Below are 22,033 nucleotides of genomic sequence, written 5' to 3' on the forward strand. Positions count from 1 at the left end.
CGAATTATAACCGAATTTAATAAGAATACCCCTTTACACCTTAGGGTATATTGTGATTAGAGGGCCCGGGAGATGATTTAATCTTTGGGTACCTTAGCATAGTTAGGTAAGGTGAGACCGGGAGGTGATCCGAATCGTTAAACCGTTGAGCTTTACACGACATTAGAGTTTTTATAGGTATTTTTGGTGAGACTGGGAGGTGATCTAGCATGCCTTAGTTATTTTTTAGTGTCATTTTTTTAGATACCGGTTACCAGTCATAAATCCAATTCCAAGAGTTTACGAGTTTACTAGTAGGATTCCTTACCTAGGTAGTTGTTTCCCTATATAAGTTTCGTTCCGATTCTGTTTTCGTGTCAGTTTTAGTTTTAAGTATTATTTTAGTTTATATTTAATAAAAAAAACACAAAAATCAATTAATTCAGTTTAGTTTAATTTAGTCAGAGTCTAGTTTAGGTGTCGCTAGTGTCCTATGGGTTCGACATCTGGACTTCATTAGGCTTTACTACAGTCGATAGGTACACTTGCCTGTCTAGTGGTCTAGCATTAGCAGAGTCTAGATTTATAAATTTAAAACTAGATTGTCTAAGTTAGGTTAGGTTTTTATAGACCGTTTTCAGCGCATCAGGTGGTCAATCCAACAACTTGACGTGAACGCCTTTCTCCATGGAGATTTAGATGAAGAGGTTTATATGAAGCTTCCGCAAGATTTTGGAATGGGAAACGAGAACAAAGTTTGCAAGTTAAAGAAGTCTCTCTATGACCTAAAACAAGCATCAAAAAATTGGTATCACAAATTTACTACCGCTATTCTTGATATTGGTTTCAAACAATCTTATGCTGATCACTCTCTTTTCATGTACAAGACCAAAGCATCCTATGTAGCGGCTCTCATTTATGTTGATGATATCCTCCTCGTTGGAAATGACTCGGATAAAATACAACAAACAAAAAATTACCTTGACCAAAGGTTTAGCATAAAAGATCTTGGGTCCTTAAAGTATTTCCTCGGGATTGAAGTTGCTCGTACATGTGATGGTCTCGTTTTAAGCCAAAGAAAATATACCTTAGAGATCTTGGAAGATTGTGGCATGTTAGGGTGTAAACCGAGTCCCTTCCCAAAGGAACAAAATCTAAAGTTAGGTAGGGATGAGGAAGAACCTCGAGTAGATGCTCGCCAATACCGTCGACTACTATACTTGCAGGCCACGAGACCCGATATTGCTTATTCAGTTAATGTGTTAAGTCAGTTTGTTAGTGCCCAAGGCAAACTCACTTAGATGCTGTTACTCGAGTGCTACGATATCTTAAAAGTACACTAGGACAAGGAATTCTTATTCCTAAAATGGTGGAACTAACCTGGTTGCTTATTGTGACTCCGACTGGCTAGGGTGTCCATTCACTAGAAGGTCTCGGACAGGTTATGCTCTTTTACTTGGAGGAGGATTAGTTTCATGGAAATCGAAGAAACAGACTGTCGTTTCCCGTTCATCCACTGAAGCTGAATACCGAGCTATGGCTTTCACGGTTAGTGAAGTATTATGGATGAGATGGCTCCTAAAAGAGCTTGGGATTCCTCAAAATGGCCTGACCACACTATTTTGTGACAACCTTGCGGTTCAGCATATAGCCAACAATCCCGTGTTTCATGAAAGAACAAAACATGTTGAGATGGATTGCTACTTCGTGAAAGAAAGAGTGCAGTCTAAAGAAGTCAAACCTATACACATCCACACGAAAATGCAACCTGCCGATCTCTTAACAAAAGCACTTGGAACGCAACAACTTCGTACTTTACTTAACAAGTTGGACACTTGTGACCTCCATGCTCCAACTTGAGGGGGAGTATAGAAATCATATATTTTCGTTTATTTACTCCCTTAATTATGTCATTTGTTTCCTTATTTTTCCCTTTGACTATGTTTGGTTGTTACAACCTTTCCTATTTATTTTTGTAAATTGTATATGACAATAATTTTGACAAGAAGAAAATCATTGACTTCTTCAATACAAACATAACTAACTTTAGGGGTGGTATTCGTAATTTTTGAAAAGTGAAGGTGTTTTTTTTAAGCACTTAAAGCTTGTAGCTTTAAGGTGTCATTGGGACAAGAAAGTGAACAGTTATTGAGAAGCTTTAGTGGATGACACATCATCACATCTCTTTTTTCAATTAAACTAGACAGTTTAGATTTATTGTTAACTTTGATCCATCAACCATGTATGATCTAGCAGCATTCATTGGTCTTAAAGAGCTGCTATATGAGTCATGGGCTTAGGAATCCTCTAGTGGGCTTAAGAAAGTATGTACCAACTGTTTCGTTGTAAATTCTTTTTTTCACACATGGAATCTCACGTGTATCCATACGATGATGTTTTCATGCCCATCTTCACTGTTTCATTGTAAAAGTCTTTTGTTTCCAGTCCTATAAACGAGACAAGTGATAGTATCAATTACTTCCAAGTCGCGATATCATGAGTTGTTGAAGTAATATAACCCTTGTGCTTTAGAAATAAAAAAGAAAACATATATAAATAATTTATAAGCACTTTTAAAACCATTAGTCTCAACTTTAATGGATCAAAACTACTAGAAACGACAAATTTTAGCCACATATACGAATTAAAACCACAAATACATGATTATCTTACAAAATAAAATAGAAGAAAAGTGAATACACTAATTGACTTAAAACATTTTACCTGTACCTATAGTTTACTCTAATTTTGATATAAAACTTAAGACTTACTGTAATATTATTTTCAGTCTAATAGCACGACTGAAAATAATCAATCGCCCCATTTGACCTGTCATGGAGAGAAAAAGTTGTCAGCATTTCAGAATATATATGTATTATAAACATTAGTCTCAACAACCGAAACTACTAGAAATAAGTGATTTGAACACATAAGAATTAAAATTTTAAAACCACAAACGACTGATCACACTCAAATATCGTGCAAATAAATAAGACAAATTAAGTTTACTCTTATTTCCGTAGACAACACGTTAGATACTTTATATTAAGTCCCACTAAAGTAACACGAGTTTTGGTAGCAAATTAAGTGACATTTTTTATATAATGAGTGTCAACCATTTAATTCAATTAAAACAAACGATTTGGATTACATATGAAAAGGAAATGAGTGAATAGACTCAACCAACTAGTTGATGAATAAAACAAGACCACTTATAAATAGCCAAACAAATTATTTGAACCACAAATACACAAACAAAATGATGTACATAATAGACTCATTAAAGCCACTTGCTATATAATAATAAAACAATATCGTTTACTCAAGACTCCAGTCCTCCACACATACTTGCAATGACATTAATTCCAATCAAGCTAAAAAGCACAATGGTTAGTTGTCGATTACCTCAGGTCTCGATCTCATGCGACGTGTCTTTGAAGTTTGAAGTCAATTAAATTCGGATGCTTTAGAAAGAAAATTCAGAACTATACACAAATATTGTTATAAACGAATTTTGTTTCACTACAGTCATGACAAAAAAAATCATATATATGATGTCAGATATTGTACGTTACTTTTTAAGATAAATACTGCATGATACTAAAAATAATGATTTTGATTTTAATTTTGATTCAATCTCACATGATATTTTTATTAGTTCACTCTCATAAGCTACAAATATATTATGTTTCATAAGTGAATAAAATAAGTGAAAAGACTAAAACAACTTACCGATGAATAAAAAGAAAAATTCAAACTTGTAGCTTTTATCCAGCAATTGATGTAATCATTACTTCTGGGCTCCATCTCACGCGACATGTCTAATAAGTCAAAGTAAACCCGCGTGTGTTAGGGGGGAAACACAAAATAATAATGCCTTATTTTTTTATTTTTGAGGATGAAACCAGAGATTTTTTGGTCGCGTTGTGAACATAGATTTTCCACTACTTCTGGAACAAACGAATTAATGACAAAAACAATTGACCCCCACTTCACATTTTTTATATAATCATCATCATCATCATCATCATCATCATCATCATCATCATCATCATCATCTTCTTTGCTGCTGATACAAATGAAGCAGACATAGATCCACCCAAAAATCAACATGGTCACCACTGTAAGCACACCACTGCTAATATTATCAATCTTGTTCATACTCAATTCGATTCCAATTCCGTCACTCTCTTGTCCTTTCCATCAAAAACAAGCACTTCTTCACTTCAAATCCAACCTCACCACCATCACCAATTCTGCTTCTTTCCTGCCGGTACAACTAAATTCATGGAACTCGACTTCCGATTGTTGTTCTTGGGAGCGTGTTATATGCACCAGAACCAAAACTGTCACCGAGCTTCACCTCCATGGCTTAGTCATTCCGTTTCCTGATATCAATCCAACTCCGGTGTTTTCTGATATCTTGGCTCCGCTTTTTCATATCAAGTCACTGAATGCACTTGATATCTCGTCAATTCATTGCAAGGTGAGATCCCTGAAGATGGGTTTGTGAATCTCACAGAACTGGTATACCTTGACATGCAAGACAACTATTTCAGCGGCTCCATCCCACTTCAACTTTCTTTGTTGACGAATTTACGCTACTTGGATTTGAGCAACAATACGCTTGGGGGGCAACTAGGACCTGAACTTGGGTCTTTCCAAAGATTGACTATACTGAGTTTAAGTATGAATTATTTCGAGGGTCAGATTCCTTCTCAACTTTTCGATCTCAAATCCCTACAAGTTCTTATTCTAAGTTATAACTTTTTCGGGGGGAACTAGGGCCTGAATTCGGGTCTTTCCAAAATTTGACTACACTTTGGTTAAATGACAATAGTTTCCGTGGTATGATACCTCGCCAATTTTATGAACTAATATCTCTTCAACGTCTTGATCTCAGTGATAATAATCTTGAGGGGGAACTAAGACGTGAACTAGGGTCTTTAGGGAATTTGACATCCCTACGTTTAAGTAGCAATCATTTCCATGGTCTGATTCCTCCTCAACTTTTCAAACTCAAATCTCTTCAAAGTCTTGATCTAAGCACTAACAATCTTGAAGGGAAACTAGGACCCAAACTAGGGTCTCTTAAGAATTTGACGACCCTATGGTTATATAATAATCACTTCCATGGTCCGATTCCTCCTCAACTTTTCGATCTCAAGTTTCTTCAAGATATTGATCTAACTAACAATGATCTCGATGGGATTTTGAGCCCAGAAGTTGGTAAGCTTCAAAATCTTGAATCACTTTTTTTGATGGCTGATCTTCTTTCTGGAAATATCCCAGAAGAGATTGGAAACTTAACCAATAAGGGCATTCACCTTACAATACAATCATTTCTCTGGCGACATCCATCATCAATTGTAAACCTCAAGAAACTAGAGGCACTGGATTTGTCTAAAAATTCCTTCTCCACGCAAATTCCAAGCTCCATTGTAAAACTTCCCAACTTGATTGCTCTTGACCTAAGCCAGAACAAGTTTATAGGTCCAATACCGTCATCGATTCAAAATTTGAGCAAGTTAGAAGTCCTTCGGCTTGATGACAACATGTTCAGTGGACAGATCCCAACAGGGCTATTTAAAATCACAACTCTAAGGGTACTGCACATCAGTACAAAAGGAGACAACTTGATTTGGAATAACACAGCTAAGATTGTTCCAGAATGCAATCTATATGAGCTTTCTATGGCTTATTGCGGAATTTCTGGTCAAGTTCCTGAATGGATTTCATCACAAAAAGATTTGTATTATCTTGATTTGAGTGGGAACAAATTGGAGGGAAAATTCCCAGATTGGCTCGCTGAGAGCAAGCTGGATGTATTATATCTATCAGAAAACAAACTCAGCGGTGAAATTCCACATCGTCTATTTGAATCTGAGCGCTTACAAAGTCTCGAGTTGTCACAAAATAATTTCTCTGGAGAGTTGCCAGAAAATATAGGCAAAGCCAAAAAAATTGGGTTTGTGTCTTTGTCTGAAAATAATTTTTCAGGACAAATTCCAGTGTCCATCTCCAGGAGTGACACTTTGGTTATCCTAGACTTGTCCAAAAACATATTTTCTGGTCTCAGTTTTTCTGTTTGGGGAGAAAATTCCAGTTTGATCTCCCTAGATTTATCTTACAATAAATTTTCTGGCAAGATCCCGATGGATTTTCCTAAAGGAATCAAAGTTCTTTATTTAGGCGGGAATAAGTTTTCTGGCAATCTTCCTTGGAGTTTGACTAAATTGGTCAACCTCATACTTCTTGATGTCCATGAAAACAATATAACAGGAAATATACAGGATACTCTCCCTCAAATTCCAACTCTAGAAGCTCTTATCCTAAGAAACAATTTTTTTGAAGGATTTATCCCAGGTAATTTCTTCAACCTTAAGTCTCTTCGGATTCTTGATCTCTCATGGAACAACTTAACCGGAAGTATTCCACGAGAGATGACAAAGCTTCCAGGAATGATCAAACCTCAAAACTTGCCAACGTCCTTTGACAATGTTCCGCATTCCATTTATCAATCTCGCCCTAGAACAAGACCTCTGCCCAGTGACTTAATTTTAAACTGGAAGAAATATTTTCGTGGAGTAGCGCTTGACAACCTCAATATCTACTCTTTGTTAGACTTGTCAGGTAACAGAATATCCGGTGAAATCCCTCCATTGATGGGCAATCTCAAAGCCCTAAAAGTGCTCAACATTTCACACAACATGATTTCTGGGCATATTCCAGTGTCTTTTGGTGATCTAGAGAACATAGAAAGCTTGGATTTGTCTCATAATGAAATCTCAGGTATGATTCCTCAATCATTAGTGAAGCTCCGTGAACTTACAACTCTAGATGTGAGCAACAACATGATGACAGGCAAGATACCTGTTGGTGGGCAAATGGATACCATGACTGGCTTTGAAAACAACACCGGATTATGTGGTGTGCAAATCAGGGTCACGTGTCCTGAGGATATCCATCCGTTGAAAGAAAAAGATGATGCAAAGGAGAAACAATCATGGTTTTTATGGGAAGGGACTTGGGTTGGTTTCCCGGTTGGGTTCTTCTCGTCAATCTTGATCATAGGCCACTTTCTAAATTTTCTACGTCTCTTCAAAATTTGGTGAAACTTTTGTTCTTTATACAGTGAGATCTAGAAACATCAAGGAAGTAATCCTACAATCTAAGATGTTTATATCTTTGTTATTATAATATAAGCCATAAATAAAATTTTGTAACCCTTTCAGAAAATCTAAACCACTTATTAGTGTGTTGGTCATTGATATCAAATGTGATTATCACGTTTGAGAAAACAAGAATCTTTCCCTTAGATATTATCTCGAGTTTATTAATTATAAACATTTATGAAGTTCTAATAAATAAAGGGATGTAAGAGCATTCTCAACCCATCATCTAAAATTATGTGAGAAGGGCTTGTAAATTATAGGGTGGGTTGTAAGTGTAAATTATAGGATGGAGAGAAAATGTTGTTATTTTTTGTAAATTTGAGAAAAATGTAGTGATTTTTTTGTAAATTATAGGGTGGAGAGAGAAAACTGTAATGAAAAAAATATAAAAACATATTATTCAATTGAACAGGAGAGAGAAATATAGTGTTTTTTACTGTAATTATATAATATATATGAATATAAGGATAGGAAACGAGATGAGAATGCTCTAACATATATGCTACATTACCTTCATTATCCCTCATATGAAAGAATAATCACACTCTTTTGTTCTGGTCCGATAATTAATAGCTAACATTTGTAGATTGTTATTTTAGAAGATTAATTAAACAAGTTCAAGACACTCTTGAATTATAATTATTGAAGTGACAAGAGATGACAAGAAAAAAACCAGACATTTGCTTAGGCATTTCAACGTTGGGCCTCTCTACATCTTCAATTCTCCCTATTTATCCTAGAGATGACCAATTAGACTAGAGATGAGAAGAAAAAAACCGGTTCCTCGACCGCCTCAATACCAAACCCAAACAGATTTCCAGACCGACCCAGACTTTGGAGACTCAAACTGGCTTTAGACCCGACCCGATTTGGAAAAACAAAATCGGTTTTTTGCCCGCACCAATTTGCTGCTGTCTCAACCGGTCAAACCGGTTTTGGGATTTACCGCTTTGTACACCTTTAAAACTTAGGCATTCTTTACAAAATGAAGTATAAACACTTGGTGGTTACTATGACTTTACAAAATTACCCAATTATCTATTGTAAAAAATTCACACAACGGACTTGTATTGGCAACCTAACGTGCTCGCACCCCATGGTTTTTTTTTTACTGAATGTGCCTCATCCGTTACTAAATTTGTCACATCATCTCTAGCTCTCCTTGTACTCACACTCGGCATACATGAAGTGCGTTTAGTTCTTTTAACACTTTGTTACATATATAGGATGCCATGTATTGTGTTATCATTGATTTTGATTGACAAGGTCCGTATGTACCCAAAGCATTTGGTATATGAAAATAAGATAAAAGTAACTGAAAAGATATTTTTAAAATAATCAATCTAACAACTGATCTGGATCACAAACCAAACAAATTATTATGATCCATAAATATGGAGATAAAAATATATAGACTAATACAAATTGCACATAAATAAAATAAAATCAAACTTTTAATCTACCCTTGTTTTGTAGACGAGTTCAGATAACTACATTGATATTACTTTCAATCTAGTAAAGCAACACAAGTGTTGTTATCAATTACTTAAGGTCTCATCTCATGTGCCGTGTCATGGAGGCTAAGCAAACCCTAGTGCTTTAGAAAGAAACTAAAATTTATAAACGAACATAAATGAACGTTCATGAACATAAATGAGCGAACGAGACACGCATTCATGTTCGTTCGTTTATTAAGTAAACGAACTTCTCGCTGAATGGTTCACAAATAGTTCACTGACCGTTCAGTTCATTTACAGGCCTAGTGGTGGATGGTAGTGGTGGTGGCCGATGGTGGGTGGTGGTGGACAGTGGTGGTGGTGGTGGTGGCAGACAACTGGTGGTGATGGCGGACGTTGGGTGGTGGTTAGTGGTGGTGGCTGAAGATGGGTGGTGGTGGTACTAGTGGACGGTAGTGGTTGTGGTGGTGGCCGACGGTGGGTGGTGGTGGACTGTGGTGGTGGGTGGTGGTGGCGGACAATGGGTGGCGGTAGACAGTGGTGGTGGCGTGGCGCACGGTGGGTGGTGGTATGATGTGAAGAAGTGTGAAGAAGTTGGATATTAGCTTATTTTTTAAGACCATAAAAACAGTTTTCAGATAAAAAAAAAAAAAAACCGTCTTCAGAAGCTTATGTCTGTGGGCTTGCAGACATAAGCCCATTGCATATCTTTTAAGTGAAAACAAACAAAACCTTCATGTATCGAACAAATTAAAATTTCTTTATCATAGTTAATAAACACTATGCATGATTGCTAACGGGTGGATTGTAGAGCCACCCTTAATTGTAGTAATTCTAAACAAAACATGAGCGTTTACGTGTTATTTCAAGGATTAAGGTTACTACCGTATATGGTGCGTGTTTGCAGGAACAGGTGCTTAAAATGGCGATTCAAATGAACTATAATGGAGAGGAGCAAAGAAATCGAGAGTTGGTAATGGTAGTCAATAAGTCAAAGAAGAACAAGAACTTGGGTAAGCTACGGTAGTGTTACAACGTAGCAGCCTAGCGTAAGCTGGCGTAGCGACTTTCAAAGCTACCGTAAGCTACGGTGGACCCTGACGCAGAAATTGTAACTGCCATTTAAGTCCGTTTTGGGATGACTTTTGGGTATCTTTTTCATGGTTTTTTTATTAGAGACACTTGGGGAGGCGATTTGGAGGAGCTATAACTCAATTTTGAGCTGTTTAAACATTTGAGACTTGTTTTTAATTGATATGCACATTGTAATCGAAGGAATGATGACCCGAATCATGCTTGGCTAATTTCCTTTGTATTTTCCTTCGGATTGTAAGGTTTCATATTGTTTGTTGATTGAATGTTTATGCAATTATTGAGATGGTAATTTAGTATTATTGATTTCATAATTATGATGTCTATGTATTGATTGATAAGTTGTTAGTTTGTTTAATTCGGGTTCTAAACCGTCAGTTCTTGGTGTTATAGGCAATTGGGATTAATCGGGTGGAATTCAGGGTTGGATAATCTAATAGATTTTTGAGTGATAACCTTGTAATTGTTAATCCAAGTACTTAGTCCTCAATTATCAAAATCATTCGCATATTCATGAATTATGTTTTTACAGTTCGTCTCAGATTAAACGTTTACATCAACATTCATTGAAACTTGAAACTGAGGGAGAGCATATCCTCTCATCTTTGATTGAAAAATCATGTTAAGTGACTTAGTTAATTTTCGTTAATCAAACAAAACAACCAAAATTTTAGATTTTATTTTCTTCATTTAGTTTAAATTTAGTTGATCTATAAAACTACTTGGTAACATATATTCCACAAACTCTTCGTGTTCGACACCCATTTACCACTATCTATTTAGTTGTAATTGGTTTATTTTTGCGCGAGTCTTCGACCTTGTGTCAATTGCTATTAATTAAACATGATTATTGGATTATACACATGATATATCTGGAAAACAAAAAGGAAAAGTGACCAACTTTTTATTTATAGGTTATGAAAACTTGGTTTGATCACGATGAATTAACGATTCGAAATCATCCTTTTTTTATTATAATTTAAGAAATAAAATGCAGTTTTCTTTAAATCAACATCTTACTATTCTAATAAATGAGTACTACTATATGTCACTTGTCAATCTCTCCTTAACTCTCACAATTTTTAACCCATTTTCATGAAATGGTATCTCTTTCGGGTTAACCCGGCCCAATAATACTATCTGGATCCATTTTTGTTATTCTTTCATTATTTTCATTCAACACCAAAGATGCAAACCCTAACTCTTTCAACAGCCGTTCATTCTTTTCATTCAACACCAAAGACTACAACCCTAATTCTCGGAACCGCCATTCATGTCTTCCATTGCCATCGCAATTGATACATGTGGTTTCCAATTCGCCACCTACGATACAGCGTCTCCTACCTTCATCGCCACCGTCGCCGCCTCTGTCATCGCCACCGCCGGCACGTTTGGATTTGGAATTGGAGTCTCGATTGGAATGTTGATGGGATATTATTTCTTCATCTACTTCGAGCCTACTCCTGTTGAGGTAATCGTAATCGTTGTTGTTCTTCTTGTTGTTGTTGTTATTATTATTATTCTTATTATTCGAGTTTTTTTTTCTGCTTGCATTTTTTTTAACTGATGCTATTTATTGGGCATTAAATCGCCACCACCATCGCTTCTGTCATCGCCACCATCGGCACGTTTGGATTTGGAATTGGAGTCACGATTGGAATGTTGATGGTATAGTATTTCTTCATCTACTTCGAGCCTATTCCTGTTGAGGTAATCGTAATCATTGTTGTTGTTATTATTATTATTATTCGAGTTTTTTTTCTGCTTGCATTTTTTTAACTGATGCTATTTATTGGGCATCAAATCTACTGTGTTCATAACTCCATATAAGTATATGTCTGGATTTTTAGTTTTGACTTGAATCTAATTGTTGTAGCAACTCCACTGTGTTCGTAGCCAAGGTGTTATGGAGCTTATGATGGGAGTAAGAAGTCAGTTGGGCCAAAGCAAATAACCTTTTGAAGGTCCACATACTTGTGCCGAAAAGTTGAACTTTAATTTAGATTTCAGACATATATACCCGTGCAGCATGATTATGTAAACATGTTGGCAGATTGAAACTGTTTGTTCACAAGCTAAACATGATACATTTATAAAACAGTTATTCTGTGTCAACCTTGGTCCCTTTTTTTCCAAAATACTAATATAAAACAAAACTTATTTCGGCTTATGCTGTGTGTAGTATTAGTACTTAATCTAATTGACTGTCTGGTGTTTTGATATGCAAGTTGGTTTTTCACTGGCTTTTGTGATCCATGAATCAGCAAACCCGCATATTGGTAAGGCTATCATTTACATATTTATTTCTAAGAAAATATGTTTCTGAATGATTAATGATTATAAATTTGTATTATTGAAGCTATGTTGGGACGACTTCTGGGGACCACCGTTTACAGGAACATCCAACAATATCCGGAAGCATACATATACAATGGCATTATAAAATTGATTCACCTATATATTTTGCCAATACAAGTTATATTAAAGATAGGTGAGAATTATAAATTCAGCTTAAATGTGATTATTATTTTGCCAATACTAGGCTCCGGGAGTATGAAATTGTGGTTGATCAGTCTAGAAAACGTGGGCCAGAAGTTGAGAGAATATATTTTGTAATCTTGGAGATGGCCCATAAGTTTATTTTTCGATTAATAGTTAACAAATAATCGTGGGCGTTATAATGGCTTGTGCTCTACAATTTATGACACCATTATTTGAAGTTATACCTAAGGAATACTTCTTAACTATGGTATCATTGTCAAATTATTATTATTATTATTATTATTATTATTATTATTATTATTATTATTAAGTATTTTCTTAATCTCTGTAGTGTGCTCTTGCTGCTATTTGATTGGTCAGTATTCTTATTATAATCGGATTTCTGTTTTGCCTTCTGGTCTTCTTATTTATTTGAATATGTATTCCAATTTGTTTACTCAAATAATCCTAATTTTTAATTATGTGTTTGTAACGGTGGATTATGATGAAGCTATATTTCTATGGAAAGTAGACAAGAAATATTCTTTCTTTGGCCAGTCACTTGTGCAACCACTTTGCTCCTCGGTATTGAAATCGGTGTCCTTGTTGGGGTAAGCTACACCCAACCAATACGCGAACACACACATATTCTAAAAGTTACCAAATCCAATTGAATGCCTGGTATTTTGATATGCAGGTTGGTTTTCTCTGGCTTTTGTGATCCATGAATCAGCAAACCCGCATATTGGTAAGGCTATCATTTACATACTTATTTATAAGAAAATATGTTTCTGAATGATTAATGATTATAAATTTGTATTATTGCAACTGTGTTGGGACGACTTCCAGGGACCACCGTTTACAGGAACATCCAATAATATCCGGAAGCATACACATACAATGGTTTTAATGGTGATGGGATATTATTTTTTTCATCTACTTCTAGCCTACTTGTGTTGAGGTAATCATATTCGTTGTTATTATTATTATTATTATACGTCGCCTTGTCAAGAGTTACAAGCAGGTTTGGGCTCAAGATTCTGATTCTTGATAAACAAGGTAATCTGACCAATACAACCACAAATGTAGTGTACAAGAAAATTTTTTCTTATTTGTAAACTCATTGCGTAATGTTTTGCTTTGTAATTCCTGTAATTTTAATGAAAGTTGTAATTGTATTAACAATATATGATAATTGTGTTATTGATTGTATTTTGTTTAACGTTTAAATATTGTAATTTTCATTAATTCCCCGTGTAATACACGGGTCTCAAACTAGTATACTATAAAGTTTACATTTTCCGAACAGATCACAACTTTCTATTTATAGTTTATCGAAACTTGGAGTAATTATTGATGGTACAGGAACGCAATTACACAGTTTAGATAAAAACGCAATTACAAATTTTTGTTTATTATGAAAACTGCATATTAAGCAAACAAGTACAGACGCTTAAATCGAAGAAATAACAAACGAGCAAATCATACGACACAAACATCATCTAACAAACCAGATGATAAAATTTATTCAAAATAACAAGACTAAAAAGTAGAACTACCTGCATGCAGAAGCTTTCCAAAGCCGTTCAAGAACGCATGCCTCTCGCATAATCCAGAATTTGAATTATTCTCAATTAATTTCACCAAACTTTGAAGAGCCGCAGAAAATCAAGAAAGTGACCCATGACCAAAATCGATAAGAACCCAACTGGATAACCAACGCAAGTCCCTTCCCATAAAAACCATGATTGTTTCTCATCTTCCTCATCTCTTCCTTTATCTCTTCCTTTGGGCCGTAGGATATCTTCAGGACACGGTACCTTAATCTGTATACCACATAACCCACTGTTGTTTTCAAAATAATTCAACTCATCCATAGTGGACATTTATCCACCGACTGGAATCTTACCTGTTAACCTGTTGTTGCTCACATCTAGAACTGCGAGTTGGTGAAGCTTCACTAGCGATTCGGGAATTGAACCGGAGATTTTATTGTGTGACAATTCCAAGGTTTCTATGTTCTCTAGATCGCCAAAAGACATTGGAATGTGCCCAGAAATCATGTTTTGTGAAATATCCAGCAGTTTTATGGCTTTGAGATTGCCCAAACGTGGCGGGATTTCACCATATATTTTGTTGTGTGACAAATCCAGCATGGTGTAGATGTCAAGGTTACGGAGTTCTAGGACGTGAAAATATTTCTTCCATTTCATAATCAAGTTCGCATAGTCATCATTGAAATTGGTAACCATAAGGGGATGGGAAGTGGGAATGGATATGTTTTTCATGTCAATCATTCTTTGAACATCTGCTATCTCACTTGGAATGCTCCCTGTTAGGTTGTTATAGGAGAGGTCAAGAATTTGAAGAGACCTAAGGTTGGAGATATTACTAGGAATATATCCCTGAAGGGAATTGTTTCTTAGGACTAGAATTTCAAGACTTGGGATTTGAGGAAGGGTATCTTGTAAATTTCCCGTAATACTGCTTCCATGAATATCAAGCATTATGAGGTTGACCAACTTAGTCAAATTCCAAGGGAGAAGGCCTGAAAACCTATTACCGCTTAAAATGAGATATAAGATTCCTTTAGGGAAGTTTGTCGGGATCTTACCAGAGAAATGATTGTAGGACAAGTCTAGTACTAGTAGACTATTATCCATTGAGATAGATATCGGAAAAATCCCAGAAAAATTATTTTTTGACAAAATAAGAACTATCATCTTTTTGGCATTGCATATATTTCCTAGTAACTCCCCAGAAAAATTATTCCGGGACATATCAAGAAAGAGTAAAATGGCATTGTTAAATAGGCTTGGCGGAGCGGATCCACTGAGGTTGTTATCAGAAAGGAAAATTACTTCAATTTTCCTCTCACTGAACCAGTCTGGAAATCTTCCCTCCAATTTGTTCCCACTCAAATCAAGATAATGCAAATATTTATGTGGTGAAACCCATTCAGGAATTTGACCTGAAATTCTACAATAAGGCATGGAGATCTCTTGTAGATTACATGTTGGAACAATCTTAGCTTTTTTATTCCAAATCAAGTTGCTTCTTTTTCCACCAATGAACAATGATTTTAGAGTTCTGATTTCGAATAACCAAGTTGGAATATATCCGATCAACATGTTGTCGTTGAGTTGAAGGACTTGTAAGTTGCTCAAGTTTTGAATGAATGATGGTATCTGTCCAACAAACTAGTTCTTGCTCAGGTCAATTGCAATCAGGCTTGAGAGTCTTCTTATGGAGTTCGGAATTTGCATTGATAAAAAATTTTCAGCCAAATCTAGCAACTCTAGATTCTTGAGGTTTACAATTGAAGATGGAATTCCGCCAGAGAAAAGATTTCGTTGCAAGGAGGATGCCACTAACTTTGTTAAGTTTCCAATCTCTTCTGGGATTTTCCCGAAAAGAAAATCAGCTTTCAGCGCAAGTAGTTCAAGATTTCTTAGCTTACCAACTTCAGGGCTTAAAACTCCATGGAGATCATTTTCACTTAGATCAAGAACTTGAAGTGATCTGAGTTCAAAAAGTTGAGGGGGAATTGGGCCATGGAAACTATTGTTACTTAAATATAGTCGTGACAAATTTTGAAGAGACCCTAGTTTGGGCCTTTGTTTCCCCTCGAATTTGTTACCATTTAGGTCAAGAATTTGAAGAGAACGGAGTTTGAAAAGCTGAGAAGGAATGGGACCATAGAAACGGTTACTCCTTAACCCTAGGACAGTCAAATTCCGAAAAGACCCTAGTTCGGGTCTTAGTTCCCCCTCAAGATTATTAAAACTCAGATCAATATTTTGAAGAGATTCGAGTTCATAAAACTGACGAGGAATCAGGCCATGAAAACGATTGCCACGTAACCATAGCACCGTCAAATTTCATAAACACCCGAATTCGGGCCCTAGCTTCCCCTCAAGATAATTAAAACTCAGATTAAGAACTTTTAGAGATTCGAGACTGAAAAGTTGAGAAGGAATCTCACCCTGGAAACCATTCTCACTAACTGCAGCGTAGTCAATTTTCGAAAAGACCCGAGTTCAGGTCCTAGTTTCCCTGTGAGCCAATTGTGGATCATGTCCAAGAAGCCTAAATTCGTCAACAATGAAAGTTGGCGGGGGTTGTAGCCGTTGAAATAGTTGTATGAGATATCAAAATGAACCAGTTTGGTGAGGTTCACAAACCCATCCCCAGGGATCTCTCCATTCAAGTAATTGTCAGAGATATCAAGTAGCATCAGTGACTTAATATGAAAAAGTGGAGCCAAGATATCCGAAAATACCGGAGCCAGGTTTATATTAGCACGAGGAACGACTAAACCATGGAGGTGAAGCTCGGTGACACTTTTGGTTCCGGTGCAATTAACACGATCCCAGGAGCAACAATCGGAAGTCGGATTCCATGATTTTAGTTGTATGGGCTGAAAAGAAGTAGAATTGATGGTGGTGGTGAGGGTGGATTTGAAGTGAAGAAGTGCTTGTTTTTGATGGGGCGGACAAGAGAATGATGGGATTGGAATACAAGTGAGTATAAAGATGAATGATAATATTCGCAGTGGTGTGCTTACGATAGTGACCATGTTGGTTCTGTCTGTGATTCATAATGCACCAGCAGCTGTGATTATATAGGAAATGAGACGCACAGACGTGGCTTTAGTTCAGAATTAAGAAATCAAGTCAAGTCTAGTCTAGTGGAAAATACTCACCTTCATGATTACCACATAATTAAAATCTCTCTTTTCATCCTCAATTTAATTTCGTTTACTACGGAGATATTGTTTTTAAACTATATCTCAGAATTATCAATAGAAATATGTGAATAACCAGTAACTATCTGGATCAAGTATCCAACTAGTTACTAAATCAACGAAGTTGTTAAAAAGATAAAATACAAAAAAAAGGCTAATAGCTAAGCACTCGTGTTTTTTTTACACTGAAACGCACTAATTGTCGTTCTAGCTAATATTAGATACCAGTTGTTGATATGTATCAACTCAAATCGGAACTCTTAAACTGTTTTCACAACATCTTGTAACATATTGTCAGGGCAGACTCAAGTCTCAACAAACATCAATTTGTGGTTATTCAAGTTGTGGTTTTATCGGCTTGGGTTAATCGGTTATTCAAATTTCAGAACGAGTATAACAGTAAATTTATTAAAAAAACATATAATGCTAAAAATAAAGCAACATAATCATCCTAGCTTGTAAGATTAACGAACAAAAATAATGCAACCTAATCCGTAAACAAGTAAAATTTAAAAAATACCAATGCTAAAAATAAAGCAGCATAAATCTCTTCACATGGTGTTAATTGAGAAGTAAGATTATGTAAAAGGAGATGCCGATTATAGAATAGGAGAAGGCTGTCATCAAGTTGCCAAATGGGAAGATAATTGCGTACGTATCAGAAAAATAAGAAGACGTCGCTTAATTTTGAAATATATACAAAAGGGAATTTAAAATAATTAGTTGAATGAAATAAATGTGGTTGTAAGTAGGGGTGCTAATTAATTGTGAAGGGTTGGTTGGTTGATGGGTTGAAATGTACAACCCTAACCAAAACCACATTGTTATTCATATTTCATGTCAAAGATTTCAACCTAACCGGCACACTCATAAATTCGAATCAATCACCTATTTATCAAAAATAAAACTAATAAAAACAAAACTGATATAATTTACATTCATTGGAGTATGTTCAGAAAAATGGAAAATGAAAAAACACAAACAAAAATACAACTATAATTTTTTTAAATACTTAAATTTTAAGCAAGTTAGTGATTACATCGAAGCAGAAGGCAAGCCGGCAACAAGCTGCGCCGCTATCCCCTTTTGAATTGCAAAACCCAATATTTTAAAAACCACATTCGCTTATCTGGGAGTCATAATATTACTATGCATGACCTGTTAAACTCGGGTAAGTAACTCCACAGCTTCAGGCGTGAGGAAACAAAAAGTGTCAAAAGCAAAAGGAATAAATACATGTTGATTGTTAAGACATGCCTTCTTATGCTTAGTCACCTTACCTGAAACAGCTTTAAAGCAGATTGACCGGCTATGAAACCACTACTTTCTAAGCTCACTAGAGTGAAAACCATTGTTAAATCCGTACACATATGTTTTCCTCCTTAAGCATGGGTCAACTTGAACCCGACCTATTTTTAATCAGTTCGTGTTAGTCACTTAGTTGACCCAAAACATTTATTATTACTATTATTATTATTATTATTATTATTATTATTATTATTATTATTATTTTGTTGTGTGTTTCCCTCAATAATTGCCGCCCGTAATTGTAAGTACCGTAAGTAGTCCATGAAAAGAAGAGTAGAGGTAGGATAAAATAGAAGGGAAGTTTTGTCCAAAATGATAGGAACCAATCAAATTCGGACAGGTAACTTGTTAGTTAATTAATGGTGGGGGGGTGGGGGGGCAATATCACGATATAATGCAAATACGGAATATGGAAATCCCGTAATTCATGCAACCATTTATTGAACATTCTTTTACTGTGGAATATGTTTTCCAAGTGAGAAAAAAAAAGATATTAAGAGAGCATGAACGAGTATGTGGCGGAAGGACCCAGGTTCGATTCTCACTTACAATATTTTGAGGAGGGCATGAGTGACTTAATGAAGGAAGACCGGAATTTTTGTAATCTCCGGTTCGATCTCATAGGGCGTCTGGGTTTTATCACCAATGGGTCTTCGGGTAGGTTTTCCCTGAAACTAGAGATAAGTTGGTGACACTTAAGGGCTCTGTACGGCTGGGTTGGGCTAGCTGACCATGCCCTTTTGCCATTGGGTCACCTCATACGAAATACCAAGACAATTCTACGTTGGTAGGTTTTATAAAAAAAATGGCAGAAGAATATTGACCAAATATTTTGGAGGAGTGTATTTTTTATATTCTTCTCAATTCTCATAATTACCCCTCAATTTTTAAAACTTTATTGGTTCGGATAACCACCATGTTTGACACGAAAATTATGCAGGTTGTATTGTGCGGATATCGCTTATTTTAAATTAGATTGTATCCTATTTTTTTTCCGCTGTGTTGATTTTTGTGAAATTATTTTGCAAGAATTATTTTTCATATTCTTATTAGTTTTCAGAATTTCCCTTCAAATTTTTTAGAAGCTTTTGAGTTTCGATAACCACTATGTTGGACATAAAAACTGTGTTTGTATTGTGCGGCTATAGCATGAGCCAATTTAAGTTCGACTGTATTCTGTTTTTTTTTTCCACTGTGTTCATTTTATGTAATTGTTTTGTAAAAATATATTTTTCATGTTCTTCTCATAGAAATTCCTCTCAATTTTTTAAAATTTTATTGGTTCAAATTACTGTTAAGTTGGACATGAAAATTGTAGTGTTTGTATCGTGTGGATAGGTAAAATTATACTAAAAAGTAAATTAGTGTGTTTAGAATGTGTATGAAGAGATCTGGAGCGTTTGATCTGATCATGATGATCCAATGGTTGTGATTCATTGTTGTGTTTTTATTTGGTATGTTTTATTTTTCACTTGTTTTATAACACTACAAGGGCATTATTGTCTACTTTGTTAAATTAAATTAGGAAAATATCAATCAATAATTAATAATTGATAGCACAAACACACTATATAAAGACGGTGTGTTTTTTTAATCGATATATATAGTTACAAGTTTATATCAGATTTTGTTTTTCATATATGAACAAAAACACTACAAGAAGTTAACAAACCACTTTTAATATTATCATAAACACTATAATGCTGCACATGAAATAAGAATGATGACCAACATTCAAAATAGTTACAAGGAATCGATTTTTTTAGGATTGATAAAATATAAAATTTCAAAAATACATTTCTTTTTATTGCAAATTCATTGTGTTTAATTTATGCATACATTCCAAATATCAACATTTTTGTTGATTCATTCATGCCGGTCACTGTGTTATATTTTATTTTTTATTGATTGTTTTATGGTGATCGTTGTGTTATATTTCATTTTTGGTATAAACATCAATAATAGAAACACATCAACATTTTTTAATATAAAACACACAATGTTAATAAAAGACACTTGTTGATCCAAAACCAACCATCCACACCACTAAAGAAAGGTTAAAGATGACAATTATTTGAATTTTTTTTATTTAATTCCGATGTCAAATCCTGTGAACTTCCTGTCTTCTAATATAACTCACCAAATCATAAACACACGTAAAACTAATGTTGAATAACTCTCAATATATTATTAAGAAAATATAACTCAAAAAAACCTATTACACATAAAACGTTTTTGTCTTGATGAACCCTAACTCAGTTGAATCTCAAACGTTGTATAACGTCTAACCATAACTCGGTTTATATAGACTATTCTTAACTTGGTGACCAAGACATTATCATATTAATCAAATTACAATTGGAAAAATAAACAAACTGACCAACTTGTCAACTTGGGTCCTTCCATATTTATCGACTTGTGAATACGGTCCGGAATTACCAGCAATCACCCTCTTAATTTCATAACCGTAACTATAAATTGATTTTTCTAGTTCATTAGCATTGATCATCTTTGGCTCTTGATACAGTCCCTTGGATCATTATTTAAATCTAATTGCCAGCTTGAAACCCAACAGACTCCACTCCCTGATTTCCAACCAAAAATCAACCTCTTAGATATGCTTGACCAATCAAACACCAAAACTTTTTCCAGTCTAACTTGATCGAACATGTTGGGCCTCGTTTTGTATAATGATTAGTCTTTTGTATTGTATGTTTAGTGGGCTTGTCTTTTGTATTATGTATTGGGCCCAAGGCCACTTGTACATAAAGCCCATTGGGCTATGTTATAATAGAATTGTCTCATGACAAGCTTCTCTATAAATAGGAAGCATGTGCATGAGAGAACATGCTTAAGCTTTTGACAAAACTATTATCTTATGCATCTAACTCTTAAGCTCTCAAAAGCCGAAATAACTAACATCCAAACAAGATCCGAGATCTAGGTGGCTTGGTGTGATTTCTGCTAAACACCAAGTAGATTGATCCGAGAATTGTTGTTAGATCCACCTTCACGGGTCGGACCTACAATTGGTATCAGAGCTTTCGGCTCTATTAGTTGAGGTTCTTGGATCACAGCCTTGGGTTTTGATCTTGTTTGAGTGTGTGAAGAAGTGTGTTTGCAAAGTTTGTGTGTTCACGGATTCCTTTAGAAAATCTTCAAAGTCTACAAGTTCAAAGAAACGAAAAACGTGTTACGGGTGTTCTTGGTGAAATCTAAAGATTCAAAGTGTGTGTTGTGGTGTATATGCTTACGGGTTGAACATTCTAAGTTGAAAAACTCTCATCGCATGAACAAAGGTGGTAGTGGTTGTACTTGTTGTTGAAAACTGACAAAAGTTGTTGAAAGTACAAACAGTTTCCAACAAATCGCATCGCATCACAAAAGTAATCGCATCGCTTCATCAAGTAATCGCATCACATAGCTTTCTGAATCGCATCGCACCAGACACTTTGATTTGCATCGCACCAGAAATTGTAATTGCATCGCATAGAAAATCAATTCGCATCGCTTGGAAATCAAATCGCATCTGTAACGTCCGGCCCCTCGCAACACCAATATTGTCCGCTTTGCCCACGAAGAGCTCACGGATTTGTTTTTGGTTGCCTAGGTGGAAACTTCCCAGGAGGGCACCCATCTTGCTACTACTCCCACCTGAGCACGCTTAACTGTGGATCTCTCCTCTCGTCCACTACCATTAAGCCCAAAACGTGTTGGTGATTTAAGAGGCGGGGCATTTACTTATGAACCAAGGATCTCTATTGTCCACGGCCGGTGTGGGATTTGCCTAGGGT

At 35.6% G+C, this 22,033-nt stretch overlaps 1 protein-coding gene and 2 pseudogenes across 1 annotated transcript; 1 reads left to right on the forward strand and 2 right to left on the reverse strand.

Moving 5' to 3' along the window:
• Positions 1–4,088: 4,088 nt before the first annotated feature.
• LOC143565251 (uncharacterized) lies at positions 4,089–7,223 on the forward strand (annotated as a pseudogene).
• A 6,847-nt stretch (positions 7,224–14,070) lies between these two features.
• LOC143565253 (uncharacterized) lies at positions 14,071–15,315 on the reverse strand. Its single transcript, XM_077052276.1, has one exon. It carries the CDS (start codon positions 15,313–15,315, stop codon positions 14,071–14,073), a length of 1,245 nt encoding a protein of 414 aa, XP_076908391.1.
• Positions 15,316–16,038: 723 nt separating this feature from the next.
• Positions 16,039–16,934, reverse strand: LOC143565254 (receptor-like protein 46; annotated as a pseudogene).
• Between the last annotated feature and the right edge of the window lie 5,099 nt (positions 16,935–22,033).

The sequence above is a fragment of the Bidens hawaiensis genome, unplaced genomic scaffold (assembly GCF_021521415.1).
Source record: "Bidens hawaiensis isolate Kalapana, Puna unplaced genomic scaffold, B.hawaiensis_p1.1 tig00022310_1, whole genome shotgun sequence".
NCBI lineage: Eukaryota > Viridiplantae > Streptophyta > Magnoliopsida > Asterales > Asteraceae > Bidens > Bidens hawaiensis.

Coding starts and splice junctions, on each gene's coding strand:
- LOC143565253 (XM_077052276.1), bottom strand. CDS start 15,315: ATGTTGATCGGATATATTCCAACTTGGTTATTCGAAATCAGAACTCTA.